This window comes from Acomys russatus, chromosome 9 (genome assembly GCF_903995435.1).
Source record: "Acomys russatus chromosome 9, mAcoRus1.1, whole genome shotgun sequence".
NCBI classification, from domain to species: Eukaryota; Metazoa; Chordata; class Mammalia; order Rodentia; family Muridae; genus Acomys; species Acomys russatus.
The window spans coordinates 37,764,770-37,790,169 of NC_067145.1; the positions used below are offsets into that span (position 1 = coordinate 37,764,770).

Consider the following 25,400-nt stretch of genomic DNA (forward strand, 5'->3'; position numbering starts at 1 on the left):
ACCTTTAAAAATACGGATTGTCCCAGAAGGATTTTACTGTCTTTCTGTGGGCAACAGTATGTGTTAACAGCTCTGGGACCATTAGGGTCTGTCCACTCATGGAAAGTCTTCAGTAAGTTCAATTTCAATCTAATTATTAAAGAGGCAAATTTAATTAGGGATGCACATGCTAAGATCCATGCAGAGATCAGAGGATGGCTGCTAGGGGTTATTTCACTTTTCCTCCATGCAGATCCAGGGGGTTGAACTCAGTTCACTAGACTTGGTGACAGACCCCTTTACCTGATGAACAATCTCAACCGCCCTAGATTTTAAAAAATATGTAAATAAACACTATAAATATCAAATGTTTTATGGGCACAGCCTTTTTTTAGTAACCAAAAAAACAAGCAAACAAACAACCTATTGGAAACACATAGGAAGCAACCGTTTTAAAAACAAATGTTTGCCTTTAATCCCAGCTCTTGGGAGTCAGAGGCAGGTGGATCTCTGTGAGTTCGAGGCCAACAAATTCAGGACAGCTAAGGCTACACAGAGAAACCCTGTCTCAAAAGCCAAAACAAAATCTTCCTACACAGCCTGAAACTTCCTCTGAAGAGTCTAACACACACACACACACACACACACACACACACACACACACACACACACACACACAGCAGAATACATAAGTGCCTGTACTGTTTGAGACTTAATGCACCAAAGGCTACAGTGCAGCTCGCTCTGTCCATCTCCCCTGCCCCCACCCCCTTGCACCCCATCTCTCTCTCTCTTTCTCTCTCTCTCTCTCTCTCTCTCTCTCTCTCTCTCTCTCTCTCTCTCTCTCTCTCTCTGTGTGTGTGTGTGTGTGTGTTGTTCGTGTGGGCCATGGTTTGTACTAGAAGGTCAGGCAACCCCAGGTCTTTGCTTTGTACCTCATTTGAGACAGTCTCTTTGTAACTTCCCTGCACTCCAACTGGACGGCCCATAAACTTCCTGGAACTTCCCTGTCTCTGTCTCTGCCGCCTGTCCCACCATAGGAATGCTGGGATTACTGATGTGTACTACTGAGCCTAGCCTGACATGGACTCTAGAACCTGAAACTTGGGACTTCACCCTTCCATGGGCTTTACTCATGGAGTCACTTCCCCGTCCTTCCCACAGTGCCCCATCATCTGTCCTTTGTTACCTAAAGCCATTGAGACTTCAAGGAAATGCTCTGTACATCATGTGCCTTCCACCCTCAAGCTTAAAGGTTGTCACACCCTAGCAGTAAAAAGATTTGGGCTGCACTACCAAGAGCACCAGAAGGGAGCATGCTTTCTGACAACAGAGAAAAGCAACTCAGTCCGTGTATAAACCCCTCCGAGCAGAAAGTATAAACCCAGCACAGCCTTGCTGCCCACCCACCTGGGAGGGGCGTGCACTCTGATATCGTCTTCCTGTTTTTCTTTTTCTCCCCCCACCCGCCCTCCCCCGCTTTTCTAATGTATGCCTCTGGAGAGATATAGCTAGTCTTTGTAAGAGTTGCACCTGGCAACAAAAAAAGAAAGAAAAAACCAGGTAACACTGAAGCCGGAGGCTGGGGTGTAGCTTAGTCAGCAGAGACTTTTTTTAAAAAACATTTTTTATTATTAATTTATTCAGATTACATCTCAATTGTTAACCCCTTACTTGTATCCTCCCGTTCCTCCCTCCCTCCTTCTTTCACCTTATTCCCCTCCCCTGGGTCTGTAACAAAAGGGGATCCCCTTCCCCACCATATGGTCACAGCCTATCAAGTCTCATCTTGGTAGCCTGCCTATTTATTCTTTCTCTGAGTGCCACCAGGCCTCTACACCATGCGGAGGTGGTCAAATATGGGGCACAAGAGTTCATGTCAGAGTCAGTCCCCGCTCTCCACACAACTGTGGAGAATGCCCTGTCCATTGGCTAGACCTGAGTAGAGGTTCAATGCTTACTGCATGTATTGTCCTTAGTTGGTGCAGTAGTTTGAGCAGAACACCCTGTGTCCAGACCTGCCCGTCATGATGTTCTTCTTGTAGGTTTCTAGGACACTCTGAATCCTTCTATTTCCCCATTCTCCCATACTTCTCTCACCTAGAGTCCAAATAGGATGTCCTCACAACTATCCCAATCTCCTGGTAAGTGGAAACTTTCATGGGACATCCCTTTTGGGCTAGTGCCCAATTATAAGTGAGTATATACCATGTGAGTCTTTCTGGGTCTGGGTTAACCCACTCAGTATGATCATTTCTAGTTCCATCCATTTGCCTGCAAATTTCAGGATTTCCTTGTGTTTAATAGCTGAGTAGTATTCCATAGTGTAAATGTACCACAGTTTCTTTATCCATTCTTTGACTGAGGGACATTTCCTAAATGTCAGCAGAGATCTTACCTTGCAGGCCCAAAGCCATGGGACTGCTTCCCAGCCCTGCATAAGCCAAGAAAGATCACGCTGGTAATTTCAGTACAGAAGGCAGAGACAGAAGGAGCAGCAGCAGCAACAGGCCTATAGAGGCCAGATTGGGATACATGAGATCCTGTCCCCCAGAACATGGTGTGACTTAAGACATCATCACAAAAAAGGCAATAAATATGCAAATCTAGGGAAGGCATTCCTGGGTCTAATACCAGTGCTATACACTAAGGCCAACTGTTCTTAAAGTGAAAATATTTTAAAGTTAAATTTAAAGATTAAAGAAATATGCAGCATTGCTTACATTATATGTTCATGATAATTTTCCTTTTCTCTTCTAATTTTTGTGTGCCGTTTCACAAATAGTACATATAAGGATAATTCTATTTTTAAATTCTTCATGTTTATTTTATTGTATGTCCCTTGGTGAAAATTGTTTTCAGAGGTTGAATATTTTCAGTATATTTACACTTGTTTCTAGCCTTTTAAGACAAAAATCATCAGGGAATGTTGGTTCTGATAACAGATATTTTTTGTTGAAATAAAGATAAAAATATATTTTATGATGTAATACATTATGACATATCAGTTATGTTTTTCAATTTATTTCTCATCTAAGGACTGTAAGCCTAGTCACAAACTATCCAGAGAGCTGCAATAATAAATTTGTTTGTGTCTGATATTTTCCCAACAAAAATCTCAATTTCATATAGATTTTTTTCCACAGCAAAATGTTTTATTTGTTAAGAAATGTTCTTTTTAGTAGTATATTAGTTTGATTCATAACTTGCAAATATTTAGGCATAGGGTGGGTGGGCATTCTATTGTTTTCTTCCCTGGGGCTCCACAAACGTTAGCTACAGGCCTGAGGAGTCTATAATAAGTGAAAACAAGACAAAACAAACAAAAACAGACAAAACAATCTGAGAAGGACTTCATAGTTGACAGAACTGCTGTCAATCTGAGGTCCTGCATCAACACAAGGCTACTTGCAATCGGGCTGTGTCTGCTTTTACAAGAAAACATCACGGCAGGTCTTTGGGGCCATTCCAAGGCATGCCGTCTTTCATTTTCCATGGGAAGGATGTTCTCCACAGTGCAGGAACCTTGGGCTGTTCAGCTACTGGTCTGGAGAGTGAGGTCATTGTTAACAGGAAGTGTGGCTCTTACTACCACAACGCTGGATTTGCACAGAGCTGTCCCTCTCCAGGTGACAATGAGTGTCTTTCTTGCCCCTCACCTACGCAAAATGTCACCTGCAGAATGACAAGTGAACTATGTGAGTGACTTTCCTGCTGTTAAGCACGGAGCCCAGGCCCATTTAGCTGCACCTACAGCTGTGCAGCCTACAGCTTTTCCTCCTACCCTGTGTTTTATTCGAACGTGTGATGCAGTGAGTGACTAGACACACAGCCTCTGGAACTGCCTGAGCCCACATCCTAGCTATATGTACCCCCACTGTGGGCAATCCTAGACCTAGATGTGCTCTTCTACCATGTAGGGACGGCTGTGAGAACTGTATGAGTAGAACTATAGAAGTGTGTGAGCATAAGCTGCCCTATATGTAAAATTGTGAGTTTCAAAGATGTCCTCTATTGTGTTCCTTCTTATGGGAGTCTGGAAGCATGGTATCAGTACAAATGTCCTGGCGTGATGCCTCTGCAAGTTCAAGAAGAAATGGAGAAATTTGGCTATTGGAAGGTTCTGCTCATCCTAGACTTGAGGCTATTTCAACTGCCCCTTAATTAGAGCAACACCTTTTCTCCCATGCAGAGCTCCCCTGTGCCTATGACATCACAGCACACTTAAAAATGACCAATGAGCAGGATGGGGGTGGCACAGGCCTTTAGTCCCAGCACTTAGAGAGGCAGAGACAGGTAGATCTCTGTGAGTTCAAGGCCAGCCTGGTCTACAAAATGAGTCCAGGACAGCCAAGGGCTACACAGAGAAACCCTGTCTTGAAAAACCAAAAAACCAAAAAACAAAACAAACAAACAAAAAAACCCAAAACAAAAACAAAAAACAAAAACCCAAACAAAAACAAAAAAGCCAAAACAAAACAAATCACCAATGAAGATAAAAATCAAAAGAAAGCTGATGACTTTGGGTCACACTGTGACTTTACATGCTACTCAGTTTTTGCTGCTACCTGCTCTGCAGGATTATGACCCAAACACTTGGGAAATAGCCAGTCTCCCCACACTAGGGACAAACGGAGACTTCTCTCCATAAGCAGTTATTTCACCACCATAAAAACAAGTTTATACAAACAATGCCTCTCTTCAGTCCTGCTATTCCTTCTGTTCACAGGTACAAGAGGTTTGTCCTGGCAAGGGGGAGGGGAAGAAAGAGGGAGAGGGAGAGGAGAGGGGGTGGGGAGGGGCATTGGTGCCAGAATTTGGTGTTGAGCAGGGAAGGAGAAAGAAAAATCAGCATCTAAGTCCAGTGCATTTTTTACCATACTTTTTTTTTTTTTAATTCTTTCAACGGAAGCCCTAAAAATCTCTCTTGAAACCCAGAGGGTTTGAGCATAAAACTTGAAAAAGCCTGATGTAAGAGGTGAAAATACTGTTTTTCAATCAGGCTCAAATTTCTGAAATAATGCTCTCTTTTTGCATGTTTTCGGGAAGGATGTTGGTAATATGGTTACAAAATCTTTAGCAGACACATAAAATGGTCGTTCTACCGTCTTCGAGCTCCCTCATGCCTCTGCACAGATGATTTATAGATTGAGCGAATTTCGGCAATCTTTATATCAGATACCCTAAAACTTTTTAGATGAGGTTTGTTTTCCTGTACTTTCTTAGTGGGGTTGTAAGGCCAGGGACATGTCTTTCAAATCAAATTTGATGTCCTTCTGGCACAGAGGTTTTCATGCAGGTGCCCCATAAATAGTTATGATTATTTTTTAAAAAGCAAAATACAGCTTAAACGTTTGTGGGTGCTCTTCTGTAATGGGATCGAAAATAGTCAGAAAACATTAATTCCTAAAGGTTTGCTACCGTCATCCACTTACAAGATGCAGCACTTAAATCTAGATCTACACTTGGAAATGTATTGAAACTAGAGTGGGAAGGAGAAGGGATATGAAGGAAGGAAGGAGGGAAGGAGAAAAGGAAGGAAGGAAGGACAAGAAGAAAGTGGGGAAAGAGGTTTTTAAAAAGTCTGGAGTTTAAAAAACATAAGCTAAAACACTAGAAATAACTGGGCTGATTCTCTAAAGCACAGCAGGTCCCCTGGTGTGTGTGTTGGGGCAGTTTCCACAATCTATTTTTCAGCTTCCCTGGTTGTAGCAGCTTTTGTTATCCAAAAAAAAAAAAAAGCAACAAAAGAAAAAGTTTCTTAAGTCCACCTTGGGCCACTAAGATCATCTTGGTACAAGTCTACTATTTAGGGCACTGACAGAATATTGTAAACACAAGGAATAAGACGTTTATTTGTCTCTCTTAGTAACTCAAAGGTGAGAGCCAGAGAATTCTGTACCCCTCCCCTGCTCCCAGAAAATTTCAGTCCGACCAACAAGAGCTAGAGAGATGGTGGACCCATCAGTTAAGAGCACTTGCTGTTCTTGCAGAAGACGAGGGTTTGATTACCAGCACACACATGGCAGCTCACGACCACCTCTAACTCCAGTTCCAGGGCATCCAGTGCACATTGACCTGGCTCAGATTGATGGTCACCGATGGTCTCATTCAGATACTTACACATAGATTCTGGGTGCAATTATAAAATGAAATCAGGGAGTACAGAGTGGGGGGTGGTAATATGAAAATTTGGCACATATTGAATTATACACACAGGAATTAAAAATTTAGAATCTTGTGATCTTAAGTTCATTTGGGTCAATGCAGAGTCCTACCAGGCGATGGTCAAGCTTTTGCTATATTCATTACACCATTTTTTCTTCCTTCCTTCCTTCCTTCCTTCTTTCCTTTGTGCCCACTTTCCTTCTCTCCTACCTTCTTTCCTTAGCTCCGTACCTACCTCTCTCCTTCTCTTTCTTCCTTCCTTTCTTCCTTCCTTCCATCCTTCCTTCCTCCCAAGATGGGGTTTGACAACAATGCTCAGGTCTCCAACTCCTAGCATCAGGTAATCCTCAGTTTCCATGCCAGTGCGAACTATAAGTATGACTGCTTTTGACATAAAGAAAAACTATTTCTCAAGCTGGAATGGTGTCCTCAAAATAATTTTATTGTTGGAGTGTTTCCAGGTCTCTGAAGAACACCAATATGGCTATTTTTCATGTGTGTAATACAGCAGGCACCTGAACTGTAGTTCCTAGGTATTTATGAGTCAAGAGGCATAGATTTCTTCCATCCTCTTTCAGCCACTATGAAATAGAACAAGATACCCAACTTGATTCTTAGTTTATTGATTGTTTATTATTTGTGTATGTATACAAATACATGTATATATGTACACATAAATATATATATATATACATATATAAGTAAAACACATATAAGTATTTCTTAGTTGTAGTGACAAAATTCTTGCATTTTTAAAGGGACAGAGTAAATTTGACTCAAATAATTATTATCGAAGATGGTTATTTGCCAGGCATTGTGGTACACAGCTATAATCGGCCCTTAGAAGGATGCAACAGGAGGGTCCTGAGTTTGAGGCCAACCTGGTTTATATAGTAAGACTCTGCCTTTAAAAAAATTAACTGGGTGGTGGTGGCACATCATGTCTTTAATGCCAGCACTCAAGAGGCAGAAGCAGGCAGATCTCTGTGAGTTTGAAGCCAGTCTGATCTACAGAGCAAGTCCAGGACAGCCAAGACCATAGAGAGAAACCCTGTCTCAAAAAAAAAAAAAAAAAAAAAAAAAAAAAAAACCAAGAAAATAAAAATAAAGGTTATTGGGTCTGAAGAGATGGCTCAGCAGCTCACTTGTTGCCTTTGCAGAGAACCCAGATTCAATTCCCAGCACCTGATGGTGGTTGACAACCATCTGTGAACTTCAGTCAAAGAGAATCTGATTCCCTCTTCTGAGCTCCTCACAAGCCAAGCACATACTCAGTACAAAGCCATACATGGAGGCAAATCATTCACACATATAAAATAATAAAATAAATCTAAAATGATAATAATAAAGTCATCTACATTAGCTGCTTTGTGTGGGGGAAAAGTTAATATCTAAGGAAAGTAAGCAAGGAGAAGGCATCAGTGTACTCAATACTGAGACAAACAGTCCCATCTTACCCCATATAGTTCACAGGGACCACACTTCTTGTAGGAAAAAGCTGAGTGTGGGTGCCCCTGCCTCCCAGGAACAGGCTACTGGGACTATTTTCCTGCTTCTGGGCTGATGAAAGACAAGCCCAACCATCAGCCAGGAAGCACATCAAAGCTGTGTCCTGATGCTACAGATTTACAGCACAAGGCGGCTCTTAAGAACTGCAGGTTAACCGTGTTAGAGCATCCTGGTCATCCTGCAGCATCTCCCAGTCTTGTTAAGGGATATCAGGAACAGAAAAGTTAGTTCAAGTTAGTGGGGACAGTCCCTGTTAAATCAATCCCACGGGCTATTCAGCTACTCATCAGAAAACTTTTAACTACCAATTTATGTTTCTATCTCACAAGACAATTAAATTTCAGGAGAATTGAAGAGCCAAGTGTAAACAATGTTTGACAGCATTGAAAGGAAGGGTGTGGGGGCTGTAGAGCTGGTTCAGTGGTTCATACTGTGGAGGACCCAAGTTCATTTTACAGCAGCTATGTTGAGTGGCTCATGACCGCCTGAAATCCACCTGAACCAACTGGACTCCATGGGTTCCTTCATGCAACTGGTATGCATTCACTTAGACACACACACACACACACACACACACACACACACACACACACGTGCACGCACGCGTGCACAGCAAGTGAAATACGTCTTCTTTTTTTAAAAAAAAGAGAAACAAAGAAAGAAAAAATTCTTCAGTACGAGACAAGAGACAAAACAAGTATCACAAAAAGGAAAACTGGCATATATGGGTCCTGTTTAAACCTTCCAGAAGTCAAGGGTTAAGGTGGGACATAGACCCGGCAGGATGTTTATGTATGTAAGGTGGCCCGTGCATGCATACACACAAGCTTTCTACATCAGTAAGCCATTTAAAAGCATAAGCAAAGACAATTTGATTTTAAAAAGTCAAAGAGCTTATCCAGCCAGAGTGCTGCATGTCTGTGATTTTAGCACTGAAGAGGATGAGGAAGGAGGACTTTCATGAGCACAAAGCCAGCCCAGGCCACAAAAAAATTTAAAAATGCTTCTATTACCAGTGATAACAAATTAAGAAAGTAAAGACAATTTTCTCAAACAATGAGACACTTTTTATTATCTGTCCAGGAAGATTACAAATACTGAACTACAAATCCTGCATAGCATGTGAGGAAAGAGGACCATAAGTATGTACGTATGTATATCACTGGGGTGTCGTGAGCCAGAGTGTGAAAGAGGCTTACAATAAAAGAAAATTTGGGAATGTTGATCCGTTTATAAGAAAATACACCCTTCATTTAATCTAGTAATTCAACTGCATGCATCTATTTCTAGAAAGTGCATAAGCATAAGGAAGAATTATATACAAGAATGTGTAATAATTTTATGATAATGAAAACCAGAGTAGAAATTCTCATGTGAATAGATTATGGAGTATTATGCAACTGTTTAAAAGAAGTTACAACTACACATAATAATAGAAAAGTTCTGTATGACATCACTTAGTGAACAGGCAAATGTTTTAGTTTAATAAGAAACTATTTTAACATTAGTGTGAAAGTACATGTTGTGTGTACAATGTGGTCTAATTTATCTACAAACTGAAGGAAAACTGAAATGTTTTTCTAATCATGCATGTAAAGGCACTGAGAAAGGTCAAAGGGAACGTATGCATAGGGCAGTACCCACTTTTTTTTTTTTTTTTTTTTTTTTTTTTTTTTTTTTTTTTTTGGTTTTTCGAGACAGGGTCTCTCTGTGTTAGCCTTGGCTATCCTGGACTCGGTTTGTATACCAGTCTGGCCTTGAATTCACAGTGATCCACCTGCCTCTGCCTCCCGAGTGCTGGGATTAAAGGCATGCGCCACCACCACATTTTGATGGTTCCTTAGGAGAATACAATTGGCCAAGGTGAACTTGGCCCATCTGCTGTTCTTTCGTAAAGAGCTAACTTATGGGAAAGGCTCCCTTCTTCCAGAAGTTGGGTTTTTTTTTCAATTAATATAAACACATATACGGAAACAAGGCTAGTGAGACACTTTCTAGGGTCTGCTCACGTTTCCACCTTCACAACAGACTTCTGGGCTCCATGGCAACTGGCTAAAAGTGAGCCTGGTCATTGTCCATTCGAATGCTATCTCAAAACATTTGAGCAGACATGGGGTCTTTTATAGCATTTGTTCATTCTCTGCCTACAAGTATTAACTGGGGAAGTGAGTGTGAAAACACTTTTCATCCTCCCAAGCTTTGTGACCAATAATAACTCTGAAATGTCAAGGTACCTTGGTAAAAATATCAAAACATCAAAAGAACCCTCCATCACATACTACAAGGGGAAAATAGCATATAACTATAGCCCAAATTAAATAAATAGATCAAAGATTTTGCCAAATGTTCTGAACATCTCCCTAGTTTTAGAAATGGCAATGCTATTTTCACATTTAAAAAAAAAATGACATAAAATAGTATAAAGCAAGTTTGTTTTTTAAAAAACTTATTATTTTTCTCTTATATTTTAGTAGATTTGGACAAAACCAACATCAAATAAGCCAGAATTAAGTTTAGGGCTTGGGTTTTCTGCAATCTGAGCAGAGGGTTCACTTTTGTCTCTCCTCCAGCAAAGGGCACTGTCCACACGCTCCTCATGTGCTCACTCTCCTAAGTCCTGCCTAAAACGTTAGGTTTTACATCTGAGGATGACGAAACAGAGCTTTATAGATGGAGAGGGAAGCAATTCAAGAGTCTAAGTAAAAATCAATTTAGGAAAAAGGTGAAATTTAATATGACGATAAAGGTGTCTGAGCTGTTAGGAAAAAAAGATACTTTCTTTTCACACAGGCTTCAACCTGGAACATTCTCTGCGAGCTGTTCTGAAGGCACTTTCATTTTTAACACGGGCCCTCTTACTGTACTTCCACTGAAAAACAGACCCGAACCGTTAAGCCCCAGTCCAAAGGAGATGTAATATATTAATTTTCATTGACCTCACGTGAGACTAAGGTGTGTGTGGCAAATAAAACGGTCTTACATTTTTATTGTATATATCTTACACGGGGTGTGGGGGGGGAGGCGTGTGTGTGTGTGTGTGTGTGTGTGTGTGTGTGTGTGTGTGTGAGAAACTAACATACCAATGTGTCTTGAAGTCCCTTGGATTCTTTTTAAACGCACGTAAATACAGTGAAATGCTAAAGACCACAAAATTTCTTTGTTCTGTACTACAATTGCATCACTGTAGCACACAGATCCGTAAATCAGTAGAATATTATGAAATTATAATCACATTTGCTGTTGCTGCTTCGTCCCAGGAAAAGGCAGCTGAACAGAACATGGGTCAGAAGGGAAGGTTGCTTCCCAGTGCCTACCCAGCATCTTCACACAGAGACCACGACCACGGAAGAGATTGGTGGACTTTTTCTTCCTATGGAATGTCATCTGTGCTTCCCTCTGTTGTGAAGCTTGTCTGCTGAATCGGTGCTTGAAAACGGTTAGATTTTGTGCCTGAGGTTTAAACCGCTGCGGTGACGTCTGTGAACCATAGCCTGTCCTGAACTTAATGCACAAGCGCAGCGCAAAAGAGCGACACAGCGCGACCCAGGGAACATCATATAACAGAAACCCGGGAACAGCACAAAATGCGATGCGCATCTGCCTAGTGCGCAAAAATGAAAAACCACTCTCCTTTCTGATTTAGATTGTGCCTTGCTGGGTTTCTTGCCACTAACTGAAAAGATAACAACACTGAAGGATCGAGGGTGCGATTAGTCCTGGAAACATCAGCTTTATTACATATTTTTAGCCACTTCTAGACCACATAAAAGGCACATTTTTTTAGGTGGGGCTCTACATCAACCCTGAGAGACCATCGTTACGGGGAAAGGTCCAAATGATGCTAATTCTGTCAGTATTATAATTTTTGTTTTTAAATCTGCTTTAGCTCCTAAAAGACATAGATGGTACCAAGAGCAGCTGGAGCCCAGACACCCAAGCAGGCGGCCTGGTGCTCCACCTCGGGGACCCTCTAAGCGGCCACAAACACAAACTCTTGTCCCATACAACTGCTCAGACTTCGGTGGATTACAATTGACCGCTCAGAGCGTCTGTAGCCTTTCTTCTTCTCCACAGCCGTCAGATTCCAACCCTGAGGTGCATGCAGATCCAGCCTCCGCGCGCTCGGTCTCCTGCACATCTGTCCGTGGCAGCGCTGGAACCTGAGCCCGCCTCGCCCCACTCTGCTTTCCCCGCATCCCTACCTCTGCAATGCTTGTCCGGGGAAGCGCACGCTTGCCTGGCATTCACCTCCACAGCCTGGACTTCGCGGGCCAGCCCAGCTACTCCAAAGTGTCTTCCCGGGTGAGAGAATCTCTAATTTCCCGCTAATCAGGAGGGAAACACCCGGCGCGTCTCCAGAACCTTCTTACGCCGGGCCACGCTTGGTGACATTTCCGGCACCGGCAGCAGCTAAGACACAGGATTTGCACCGCAACCTCTAGACTGGTGAGCCGAGCCACAGACTCCGGGCGGCTTCTTAGATTACTCCCCTGAGAACGAAGAAAAGAGCCGGCTTTGCTAGGCGTTGTTGGGAGAGAGCTTCCAGGAGCGGTGCCCCGCTGGGAGGATGCTAGCGCCCCCGGCTCCTGGGCGCGGCGGGCGGCCGCTTCTCCGCGAGGGGTTAACTGCAGCTCCAGCTGCCCGGCAGGCGCGAGAGCTTCCTCTACCGCAGCCCGGGAACATGGATACCGCGCCCGCGGGATGTTCGCGGGCTGGGCCAGGCAGTCGGGAAACATGAGAAGGCCTCGGTATTCCGGTTCCCGGGCCGCGCGCGCCCGTCTGGGTAAATAAAGCCGAGACGACGGCGGTGGTGGCGGTGAGCGCGTCGGAGCCTGCGCCGAGAACATGCGGCGGGGATGGGAATGTGCCTAGTCCCGAGGCGGGACAGCCGGCCGCTGGCTGCGGGCTCCTCGGCTACAGGTATGGCCCGGAGTCCCCCTCCTCCACCCGAACGCAGAACCCCAAGCTCGCCGCGGCAGAGGCGCCGCTGCTTCCCTGCTCTCTGCACGCCGCGGGTCTGTCCTCCCCTCCCCCATCTCCGTCTGAGTTCTAGTGGCGGACGCGCCCGGTGTCGGGCAGCGCAGGAGGGGAGGGCCTGGGAAGCAGCTGGCTGCCCACCTGGCGGCCTTTGCTTTGCTTTCTAATTATCCGCGGGACAGTTCCGCTGGGATCGCGCCCCCCATCACTGCTAGGAGCGAATCTGGGTAAGTGCAGAGCATAAGGGCTGAGACTGGGTGTTGGGGACCTCTCACCGGAGCCCAGGAAGAATTAGGGCCCACTGGACTCAACTGCTTCACGTCTCACGCCCGTTGCAATAGTTCGTACGTGTGCCAACCGCCTGCCACCGCGCCTGCAGTCGCAGACCTGGACCGTGGCGGTGTTTGCAGTCTGTGGGAAATGTCCTAGGTGGCAAACCTCACCATGGCTTTGCTTGGGAAAGCGCGCTGTATGTCTAGGACTGGACTGGGTGGAAAAAGGTGGAGTGGCACGGGGAAGGAGGCTTGCACCCGCAAAGAGGCGTGGACGCCAATCATTGGGATAGGGGCGCCGGGCTCACTAACTTGCTTTGACACTTACCCCTGAGGCTGGGTGTGCACCCCAGGCCTGCCCGTACCTGTCTGCACAGGATTCAGCCCTAGGACACAACGCAGTGGCCACCAGAGACTTGACTTTTCATACAAATACTGACGGTGGCCGTCGCTTAGTTGCTGTGACTTGTCCTAAATGTCGCGTGTGGCAACCGCTGCGGTGGCTAGAGGGCGGGGCGGGGGCGTTGGCGAGTGTAGGCGCTGCGCATTCTAGAAGCAGCGTGTGCTGAGAGGGGAATGCTGGCGGCGCCTTGTGAGCAGCTCAGAGTAGACCGAGCTACCAGGAGTTGCAAGGGAGGGAGGGAGCGAGATCTGGCCGGTGGGCACGGTCCAGATCCCGCAGCAGTATTGCGGCTGTTCTGCGGCGCGGCCTTGCTCTGGATGCCTGCACCTGGTGGGCTGAACGCCTACTTCCAAGCATTCCAACACCAGAGGTGAGCCCAGGGGTGTCCCGGAGCCCCGAGGCCACAGTCTGAAAGATGTGCGGGTCACTTCCAGCGAGGAGGTTTCAGGAGTCTGAAATGGGCTCGAATTCCTGCGGACTGAAATCCCCAAGGACTCAGATTCCTGGCACCTTCGCTATGAGTTCCCCAGGAAGATTAGGGAATTTGTGACACATTTGTCTTGAGGCCACTTAATTTTCAGGTTTGGGGCTCTGCTCCTAACTCCCCCTTCCCTTATCCCATCTGGAGGCTTTATAATTGATAGACGCAGGGGTTTCCGCCATATGGTCCAGGATCTAGAAAACATGAAAATCCTGACACCACAGGGACGCATTGACGCGCCCTTGTGGATTCAATTATTCACGTTACTTCCAAACTCTCCCGATACCCCTAGAAGCTTTATTCTGTGTAGTGCTTTACGAAGAACACACCCCTTACTTGTTTATTCTGCTTCGCTGTCCTGATTGTGTCTCTGATAGTGACCGGAAAGTTCGTTTGGAAATTGCTTCACCTCAGTAGGTAAATTATTTCTGTTTGAAGCTCCTAGAGGAGGGGGAAAAGCAGGGGCCTGCCACAGGAGTGCTGGGTAAGTGTGTAGGTGGCCAGGTGCAGAAGAAGGGCGTTCCCTAGTCTACAGCATCTATACCGCCCCACCTTTCAGCACAGCAGGCCCAGCAGCCACATCAAGTTTAGGGCTCCTGGGCACAGTCGGAATAACGTAATGATTCTTGATCTTCTAGAATCCGAGCCCTGCTGCGGAGCTCCTGGCGACCAGGCTCCCAGGCGCTGTGGCGAGGCCGCGCGTCCCTGCCAACCCTCACCATGAACACCATCGTCTTCAACAAGCTCGGGGGAGCCGTGCTTTTTGAGGACCGAGGCACCCCTGAGCGGGAACGTGGCAGCCGGCCATATGGTGGCGTCCTGGATAATCCACACACACGCCCGGAGGTGGGCATTCCAGACGGCCCGCCCCTCAAAGACAACCTCAGCCTGAGACACCGGAGGACCGGGTATGATCACGCCTCGGGGCCGGCCGGACCGGCAAATCCTGAGGGGTAGGGGCGGCGAGCTGCGGGTGGGTGAAGCTTAAACCAAGATCTGAGAGTCAGGAGTCCGCAGATCTAAGCCTCCTGGACTAGCACGCCCCGTTCTTAAGGATTTACCTTCTCAAAACTGGAGGGATTGATTCCTTAGAACAGTTCAAAAGAGACGTGATGAAAACTGAGTTGGCGCCCAGTCCTCCCTTACCTAGAGGTCCCTGGCACACGGGGACCCGGAGTAACTTCTTGCTTCCTCTGCACATCGCGGAAGCAGATTGAGCTCTGTGTGCTATGACACGGGGTTGAGTCAAACAGACGATTCTGAAGCGTGGCCTCGGGACTTTCTCTTTTGTCACCAGAGGATCTTACTTTGGCCTTGGGGTTCCCCTGGCTTGGGACTAGGTGTTGGTTAGATCGGCTCCTGCAGGGCGTCTCAAACGCACACAGCTCGGCGAGGCCCGCGGCGAACCCGGAGAAGGAGGCTGCGGACTTGTTAGCTTTCGGTTCCTGGGGGTAAGCGGGCTGTCGGGGCCTGGAAGCTCCAGGGTGAGCCCTCTGCTCCACTCCTGGGGCATACGGGGCAGTGCGCCTGGCCGGGTCCTCGCGGCTCCTAGAGCGGTTGGCTCACTGCTGAACCACAGTACCAGCTGCTTGTTTTGCGGCGCTGCTGGTTAGTAAAAGAGATTAGGCTTCCTCGAGCTGTTACTAGCAGTCGGTGCGGGTGGAATTGCATTTCAAAGAGTTCGAAGAAACTGACGCTCTGGAGGCTGGAGCGCAGGCGCACGAGCAGGGACTGAGGTTAGGAGCGCTAGCGGCTGTGCGGCGACACCTCCCGGAGCCTCCCGGGAGCGCAGCACCCCACGCCGGCTCTAGTACCAGCTCCTCCTAGAAGTCAGCTTTCCTGGGGTCTTTTACAAACCTTTAGCTGCTGGAACGACGTTTTACACTTTTCACTCTTCCTATAGAGGGAATGGCCCTAGAGTGCTTTGTAGGGTTTGCTTTTCCCAGCTTCTCGAGTTGTCACAGCATTAAATGAAATAAGCGAACATTCAGAGATCTTAGGCAGCCACCATCATTTCCTTTGTTTCCGCCATTCCTTGTGTGTTCTCTGACCACTGGTGACTCACACCCCCAGGACCTATAAGCCAGAGAACTTGGAGACCTTGGCCCTCTTCGGAGGCCAGGCCCAGTCAGTGGCCTGAGGGAGAGGTCGAAGAAAGTGTCAGTTAGCTTTGGGCCCAGATCTGCAGTCTAGCCAACAGTTTTCCAACCTGGTGGCGATCGTCCCTACCCCGCCAACCTTGAGTTGCTGGGATCAAGACCGCTCCCCGCTTTCAAATTTAATGTAAGACCTTGCACTGCACGTGATCCTATGGCCAGCAGGCTATTCAGAAAGACGGAGAAAGAGCCTGGTGCTCACACTGAGAAGTTGTGGGGTTTCCTTTTCTTGCTTTGCCCCGACTTTGGGGGCTCTTAGAGTTAGAGGTGCATAAGCATAGACGCCCTGCGTCGCTGGGCGCGCGGGGTGGGGTGGGGGGCGGTGCTCCGCGGTTAAGCCCAGGCTGTGTGCTGACGTAGTGGAAATGGGATCTATCATGGAGGACCTTCAGGCCGCCCAAAAAGATATTGCTAACACGCCTGTCTCCTCGCTCCATGTCCCAGGGCCCGACAGAATGGAGGGAAGGTGAGGCACAAGCGACAGGCCCTACAGGACATGGCTCGGCCGCTTAAGCAGTGGCTTTACAAGCACCGTGACAACCCGTACCCCACGAAGACCGAGAAGATACTCTTGGCCCTAGGCTCGCAGATGACGCTGGTGCAGGTAATCCAGACCCCTCAAACCTGGGTCTCGGAGGAGCAGAAACTCAGTGTTTCACTGTTGTGCCTCCCCCTAGGAAGGATGGCGGTGCCGCCTTCAGAGGGGTCCAGATTCTCTGCCTTCTCTTGCCCAGGGGCATGAGGGCTAGACACGGGTGCCAGGTCCTATGTGCAAAAGAGATTTTACCCCTATCAATCACCTCCGTGCAAATGACTGGGTTCAAAAGGAGTTTCGATGGTGCACTGTTATGGGTGGAGGAATGCCCCATCACAGCTGCCCTGTGATACGAAGATGGGTAGGAATCGGGATTCAGGAGCCACCCACCATGCCTTTCAGTCTTAAGTGCGTACCAGTTACCAGGAAGTCTACTTAGAGCACAGATTGTTGCACGCTCTCTGCTCAGGGTCCCTGATTACGCAGTTCTGGGGCAGGGCCATACTGTGCCTTTCTAGCAAATCTCCGGGTGAAGGTGAAGATGCTGGTCCAGCTATGGGAACCCAGGTGTCTGCAGGTGCATATTGGACCCCAGGTTAAACTCACGTACAAACTAGCCATTAGTCATAGGCCATAAAACAGGAACGGCAGGAAGAGGCATTTAAATGCTGCCTCATCCTGGCACAGCTGGAAGCCACAGCATTCCTCTAGGCTACAGGAAGAAGATTCCAGATTGTGTCAGTTGTGGAGAAACCATGTCAGCGGGCGTCTTTTCTAGTGAACAAAACACTGCTTTATATTTAACTAGCTTTTTCTGGGCTCAATCAGTATTTGGTATTCCCCCAAACACACACCACAGAGCACTTACTAGTGGTGTTTTACCAAGGTGAGTGGAAGGTATAGGACAGAGGAATCCGGGATAAACAAATCCAGATTAAATGCTTTTCCATTACAACGTACTTTTTATTACTAAACATAACGGTGCAGAGTGAGAAAGAGGAGGCACGAAGGAAAGCTGAAAACATCTACGTATGTTACAGTAGCATAAGCTGGAAAGTCTCATCAAACATATGACACGCAGACACCGCAAGAAAGGAGATAAAACTGCATGGGCGAAAATAAAGTATCTTTCCAGAGTATTTACAGTTTGACTTAAGAATTACTGGAAAGTCTGACAAGGCATTTGTGTTGGCTTGTAGCAGTTCCCCACAAAATTCTAACATGTATTTTTCTGCTTATTTTCAGAATAAAGTTTTAGAGAAAAACATCTGCTTTCCTTCCTATTAGCAGGAAATTGTAATAACGGTGATTTGCCACAGTACTGGAGGCAAAAAACTAAGCCTGTAGTCCTGGCTTGAGGTTTGTTTCACACAAAACTGTGAACCTTGAAAAAAAAAAAACAGTTTCTAAATAAGTTATTATAATCAGAAAAACTTGACTCATGAAAATAAATGCATATTCTCTGATGTCAGTGTAAACAGACCTGTTACTTATTCTGGACATTTGCCTGAATACTAGCAGTGATCTCAGCAGTAGGACGCTCCATTGTGTGGCCATCATCCCGTTTCACTGCCGCTCCTACAGAGCACTTCTACCACACATGCTTTTGTTAAAGGTTGTAGTTATCAGAGAAGTTTAAATGATTATATTTTAATTGTTATCTTGGATGATCTGCAATATAAAGTGATATTTTTAAATTTAGTTATGTAGCAATTTACTACTGGTTATGATAGTTTCAACACAAAACTGCTTTCACACTTCTGCTAATGCTATTACATTTTTTTCAGTGATGTGATATTTCCAAAATAATTTTATTTTTTTATTTAAGTAATTTATTCAGATGACATCTTTTTTTTTTTTTTTTTTCCGAGACAGGGTTTCTATGTGTAGCTTTGGCTGTCCTGGGCTCACTTTGTAGACCAGGCTGTCGTTGAACTCACAGTGATCTGCCTGCCTCTGCCTCCCGAGTATTGGGATTAAAGGCGTGCGCCACCACGCCCGGCTACATCTTATTTGATATCCCCTCACTTGTGTCTTCCCATTCCTCCCACTTAAATTATTTTTGTTCTTTTATATCACTCAGAGAATAAAAATATATAATTCTTAAGTGGAGCAAAGATTGTTTTCAAAAATAAGTGATACATATATGGGAATGATTTCTAAAATTCTTGTCAGTAAAATAAATTTCTTAAATTTTAAAGTGATAAGTGGAAAACATGAATGTATAAAATATGACCCAGGGGCCTTATTTATAATCTAGCTTAGGTTCAGTTATTTTCAACTATGCACAACGGCATATGTAAAGAATATATGTCATATGCGTATGTATACCCACACACCCACCTATCTGTTTTTATATATAGGAATTTATATAAGTCAAACATAAATTAGACAACCAAAGCATATTCCAGCTTTTTGGAAATTGCATAAATTATGCAAATCTTTACACTTCTGGAGGAACAGCATAGAGCTGTGATCTGAGTCAAGTTTTTGGTCCTTGCAAGTTAGCCGGTGTCCTGAGTCAGTCCCTCCCTGTGAGTCACTTTCTCCTGTGGAGTCAGCCTTCTGGAGAGGAGTGGTCAGGTGGCTCGTTCCATGCAGCACACTGTCACTGTGTGCTTGTAGGTGGAATGCCATCCTTCTGAGAAATGGCACTAGAGTCACATAGAGCTTTCCAGAATGTCTCTGACAAGTGTAGGAAGTCTTGAGCTCTGGTTTTAGTTTTAGGACATCATGGTGGATCGCGGGGAACTAATGAGCTGCTTCCTGTAGAATGATGGACAAGCATAGTGGGACTCACTGTTATCACATGTCCACAAATACACCACACACACATATCCCTGCAGGCACATATGGAAAGCAGATCTCACTTCTGCCGAGTTCTGGGTTCCTGCTGACTGCAAGGCCTCCCCTTGCTTCTGTCTTGTGCTTTATGGCAACAGGCTATCGCCATAACTATTTTATCCCTCCACAAAATATCATAAGTTTGGGCACTTATTCCATGTTTAATATTTTCCTCTGAGTATGTGTCAAACTTTTCCTACATAGTAATTTTACTTTCCTTTGCTCTTCTTAAACTGCTGAGGAAAGGTGTGAAACTGGGTTAGCAATCTCCCATGAACTAGAAGTAAAAAGATAGAAATATATTTTAGTACTTTTTCTGCTACCCAGAACCCCAGAGGGCTCTGGTTAATACCTACAGTTTTTCCACCCCTGAGAAAATGAAACAGAAATAAATGAACTGATGATGCGACTCTCATTTATTGTTATCCAATCACCTTAACAAGTTGGTCCTCATTTGCTATACCTGTGCTTAGTTCCTGTTTGCACTTGGCATCATCGTTATCAGAACAGGCACTTTGATCAATTTAAGGAGAGCGTTTCTGTGTGGCATGCTTTGATGTCAATGAAACAGAGCCCTTTACTGGTCTTGGTTCCTGTCACTGACACTGCTCAAATATTCTAAAAAATGTGTAATGTGCTGTTCAGATAGGAATAGTTTGTGTTGCTGTGGAGCGTCAAGTAACATGAGCTGAGATGGCTGTGTTACTGTGAAATGTGTAGCTTCCAAGTCACTGGGTGTTTGGGGCTTCTTCTGTTACTATAATTTTACATTCCTCTGTTGTGCTTGAGTGTGTTTGGTAAAATCACAGTATTACGAATTTTCTGCTGCCAGTATTAGCATAGCTGTTTTTGCTGGAAGTTGAGTATTTATTCTGAGGTAATACTTGTTACATAGTCAATGAAATCTTAGATGAGGCCTTATACATCAGTCCAAGTGTTATCGGTACAGAAAGAAGATGCCGAGTATTTATTTAAGTTGACAGCGCAGAGTGAGCTTGCTAATTTGATGGCTTTAAAACTAGACAGACCCTGATTCGTCCCTCTGGGTTCACACGGCAGTTTCTCTGTCTTTTGATAAAGGTGGTGGAAGAAAGTTTTCTCTCCCAGCTTCTAGACATCCTGCTCTCTAAGCTGTTGGTATATAGGACAGAGTTTTAAAGGCTCTTTTGGCATTAAAATGCTGTTCCAGGTGGCTGGAGAGCTGGCTCAATGGTTAAGAGCACTGACTTCTCTTCCAGAGGACCTGGGTTTGATTCCCAGCACCTACATGGCAGCTTACAACTGTCTGTAACTCCAAGATCTGACACCCTCACATAGACATACATGCAGGCAAAACACCATTGCATATAACATAAAAATAAATAAATAAAAGTTTTAGAAGAAAATGGTGTTGCAGGACCTCCATTAGTAAGCTACATGTGTGACAACATGAAGGAATTCAACGTAGGTGTAAAATGCAGAAAATGTAAGTATATATTTTTACTGTTGGTGACACAAGAAATTTCTATTAAATCAACGAGGAAAATTGCAGAACATGCAAATTCACCAACCATTAGTACCTCTGCTGTTCATGGGAGCCAGTATCAAACACCTCAGCCTGCACCTGGCTATTCAGTTGCACTGTACGTTTCTGTTGACAAAATATGGGCAGCATATGTATGCCAGCAGACTGGGTGTCAGTCAAATTTATAAAAACCAGTTTAGGAGAAGCCTGTGTTAGTTAACACAGACCTTTCTGGAAAATCTCCTTACATCATTATAATCAGTTGAGAATTATGAGTATGTAGCACATTAGAAAGTAGATGATTCCTAATTGTGAAAAGCCAATTAATCCCGCATGGCATTTAAGTGTTTTCCATTTTATGCATTATAATTACAGTGTACTAGTGTTTGTTTTTTAACTAGAATGCCATTCCACTCTTATTACATGAAATGTCATGAGAATTGGATTTTACCCTGTATAGTAGGCAAGTTAGTGACATCGGTTAAGATCTTAGTAATCCAGTCTTAATTAAGTGTTGTTTAGTAAAGAAATTAACACAAAAAATTTGTGATCTAGAGATAGGAGAAGATGCAGGCAACATCCTCTTTGTGAGAGGTGAAGATGGGCCTAGTCACATGCAATTCTGATTTTGAAGGCGCATTGGTGAGTTTAGGAAGCAGGCTGGACAGGCAGCTGCAAAGAGACTGACAGATGTACAGACAGTGAAAAGTTGTTTCACAGCACTCGGTTTTTAGGTTTGATGAAAATGTTAGGAAACATCCAATCCATTTTATAGCGAAGGGATTGTGTTGTGTTATCTTATGTTATGGTGTGTCTTGTGTGTTTTGTTTTCATGATAAAGATCAAACCCAGAGCTTTGCATGTGCCAGGGAAGTTGCTCTGCCACTGTGTTACATCCCAGCTTCTAGATGAAGCACAGGCAGTTCAGAAAAAGGTGAATGGGTTAACCAGTTTACCCAGCATGGCCTGTTTTTTAGAAAATTCAGGACAGGAAACCAGGCCACTTTTCAATATTCTACAGTGACAGGAGAACAGGACATTAATGGCAAATTGAAGAAACAAATTAAGTCAAAATAATGCATCCTGTTTGCATTTAAGAATAGTTGTTAAGACCCACATAGGAGAACAGAATGGAAACTCGGCAAGTTTGGAAGAATGTTTTAAATTAGTAGTCATGAGGATTGCATGGGGATTTGGTCAGTGAGTGAAAGAGCCAGAGAGGGGAAGGAAAGCTGGCGAAGAGGAGATGGATGTTTCTTGCTTCCACCGTGACTGGCTTTCCTGGGCCTCAGATTATCACTGTTATCACAGGGGCTCAGGTGAGTGTGTGATGTCTGTACATTCGTGTGTACGTGCGGGTGTGCTGACGTGGCCGTGCCAAGGCCTGCCCTTCACAGCACAGCTGGGATGCAATAGCCACTCGGCATTTATTTGTTGCGTGAATGCTACTGGAAGTCGCCTATGTGTGGAGCTTGGAAAGCCTGAATATTTGAAAACTCACTGAATCGCATACCTCAGCTTGACTGGAACAGAAGCTGATGAAGACTCTGGTTTTTGCAGTGGCCCTGTACACAATGTGAAAGGACGGCCATCTTGTTCGAGGCAGAAGGGGCAACTTGAGGGTGTCAGTGTTGAATTTATGTGACTGAAATGATACATGTTAGACGTGGAAGGAAGAAAATGTCATTTGCTTTTTAAAGCAGAAATCATAATGGTTTCATATAATAATTAGGAATTGAGCAATTGCCAGAAATACTAATTTTTTATTTATGGCCGTTATAGTGTACTATAAATACCCTAAGTGTATGTACAGCATGATTAAGAAAGAAAAAAGTCTTCCAGTGAAAACATTGTCACACAAACTATTATAGTAATAGGAGTTTGCGTTCTGGAACAAATTCACACAAAAAATTATATTTGTATAGTTTATATTTTTAAAAGCAAATATTTCCCTTTGAGGTTTTTAAAAACACTATGTACTGTTGATATCCTGATATTATATGAGAAAGTACATTTTATCCTCTAGGAACTCCATGGCTTCTTCAAGGGAGAACAAAAGTAATTTTTCTTTGCTTTCAAGTATCTTTTCTTTGTCTTCACTGACGTGCATAAGAAACAATGGGCTTTCAGTTTCAAGCAGGGTGTCCGTCCTCCTGCCTCCTCCCCACCTTACCACTCTGATTCTTTGGCCTTTTTTTGTTTGTTTGTTTTGTTTGTTTGTTTGTTTGTTTGTTTTTTGCTAGTTCCTCTTTTAAGTATCTGATCTTGTTAACTGGCGTGGCCCGCCACTGTCTTCATCATCGTGCTTGCTCAAGCTTAGCCTTCACCTCCCTCTGAGCCTGTGACTCTGAGGTCTGACGCTCCCTCCCTTCAGTCTCCTGTATGCACTTTGTTTTCCTGTTGTTCATCTGTGGGCTTCTCTAGTCCCTTAACTAAGATGGTACACACACACACACACACACACACACACACACACACACACACACACACACACACACACGGCACAGCAGCACATCCTCAGAAGGCAAAATTTCAAGGCGACACAAGCTGGTTAACTCAATACCCTCATTCATTTTTCCACTCACTGTGTTCGTGGAGTCTTGTGTAATGCCCCCCTCCCTCTTCCTCCCTGCCTCCTCTTTCCCTCCCACAACCTTTCCCCCTTCTCTCTCTCTCTCTCTTTTTTTTTTTTTTTGAGATGGCACCTCCCACTTGTTCCTAAATCTGACTCCAAAATCTGGTCCAATGATTCTCCTGCCAAAGCCTCCCAAGTAGCTAAAAACCCCAGGTTTATACCGGCAACCCTGGCCTTGGATCCCGTAAGAGAGAATAATTGCACAGTCACCACGTTTTGATGCTTTGTTAATTGAAACACTAATGCCGTTTTTAGGTGTCAAACTGGTTCGCTAATGCTAGACGTCGGCTGAAGAACACTGTTCGGCAGCCAGATTTAAGTTGGGCCTTAAGAATAAAGTTATACAACAAATACGTGCAGGGCAACGCAGAGCGGCTCAGCGTGAGCAGCGATGACTCCTGCTCTGAAGGTTTGTTCCGTTTCTATTTTCCTGTCTTTGCTTTACCATTGTAATACACTCACCCTAGATGCTGTCTTAATGACCGTACAAATATGGCAGTGCCACAGACTGTTTTCAATTGCATGAGGTAACGTCATCTTTACAGTTTTATAAAGCAACAGGAATTATAGCCATTTCCTCTGTTTATAGATTTGTCATGTGTGGGAAAGCATTTTCATTAAAACTAAATACCCTAGGGGACAATTACACAGGTTTCTGCTTCTTTTTACCTAAAAATTAATCATATATATATATACATACATATATATATATATAATCATATGGTTCGTGTTCTTCCGTTGTGCATATTTTTAATGGCCAAGTGTGACAGCTGAGCTGCTGGGGAAGTCTGTGCAAATACTAGTTGGTGATATTTTTTCCCTTAGATGGAGAAAATCCCCCAAGAAATCACATGAGCGAAGCTGGCTATAGCACCCCTGCCCATCACACTGTGATTAAAGGCGAGAGCTCAGTGATAAAAGCTGGAGTGAGACCAGAGTCAAGGGCAGCCGAGGACTATGTGTCACCTCCCAAGTATAAGAGCAGCTTGTTGAACCGTTACCTTAACGACTCTTTGAGACACGTCATGGCCACGAGCACTGCCATGATGGGGAAAACAAGACAAAGGAACCATTCCGGATCTTTTAGCTCCAACGAATTTGAAGAAGAGCTCGTGTCTCCGTCATCATCAGAAACGGAAGGCAACTTTGTTTATCGCACAGGTAAGCAAGCCCGTGCTTTGTTGCACTTGTGGCGATCTGTGTAAGACAGATATAAACCTGCGCCCAAGGGGTTTATTGTAACAGATATAAGAAAGCCATAAGATACACGGACTGCCTCAACTCTGATGTTAAATTTTTTTATTTGTTTTGTGTTGGCAATGCAATATAGATAGATGTGGTAGTCGATGGTGGTCTCAGAGAACCCGTGATATTTTTTCTTTAATAATAAGTATAAGTGTCTTCATCCTTACTGATAACTTTAATCATGATGGTATGATAACAGTATTTATTTATTTTTCCACTGTGCATGTTGTGTGTGCAGCTGTGCATGGGCCTAGGTGTGCCAGATGCTTTCTTCTGTCATGCTCCTACTTTGTTCCCTTGAGACTGACTTGGTGTCTCCTTGAACCTAGATCTAGGCTTGTAACCAGCAAGTCCTAGAAATCTTCCTGTCTCTGACACAGCAGCACTGGGGTTACAGGCACATGCTTGGCTCTTTTTGTGTAGGTGCTGGGGATCTGAGCTCAGGTCTCCACATTTGTACAGCACGTCTGCTTATACTCTGCCTGACGATAGCAATATTTGAAGGATGTATAAATGATCCCTTGATGAGTAACCCCTACAGTGGAGGAATGTGCTGGCTGGTGGCCAGCCATGCAAATGTTTCAAGTTCCATCTTTTCTTTTACATACTTTGATTGCTAGAAGTGATAGGAAAATGAGTACCAAATTAGCATAAGTGCCAGGATTTTTCAGAAAGGAAAAACACAAGGCTGG

General features: G+C 44.7%; 1 protein-coding gene across 2 annotated transcripts in view; it reads left to right on the forward strand.

Annotated features, from left to right (window-relative positions):
• The first annotated feature begins 12,445 nt into the window (after positions 1-12,445).
• Mkx (mohawk homeobox) overlaps positions 12,446-25,400 on the forward strand; it is a 70,674-nt gene continuing 57,719 nt past the window's right edge. Inside the window, exons 1-5 of one of the 2 annotated variants that reach the window (XM_051151160.1) lie at positions 12,446-12,576; positions 14,428-14,697; positions 16,390-16,549; positions 23,719-23,872; positions 24,289-24,624. In XM_051151160.1, coding sequence (XP_051007117.1) covers positions 14,510-14,697; positions 16,390-16,549; positions 23,719-23,872; positions 24,289-24,624 — 838 coding nt within the window. In that variant the 5' untranslated portion in view covers positions 12,446-12,576; positions 14,428-14,509. Of the gene's footprint in view, positions 12,577-12,759; positions 12,861-14,427; positions 14,698-16,389; positions 16,550-23,718; positions 23,873-24,288; positions 24,625-25,400 lie in introns of those variants that run through there. The other variant, XM_051151161.1, reaches the window with a different exon arrangement.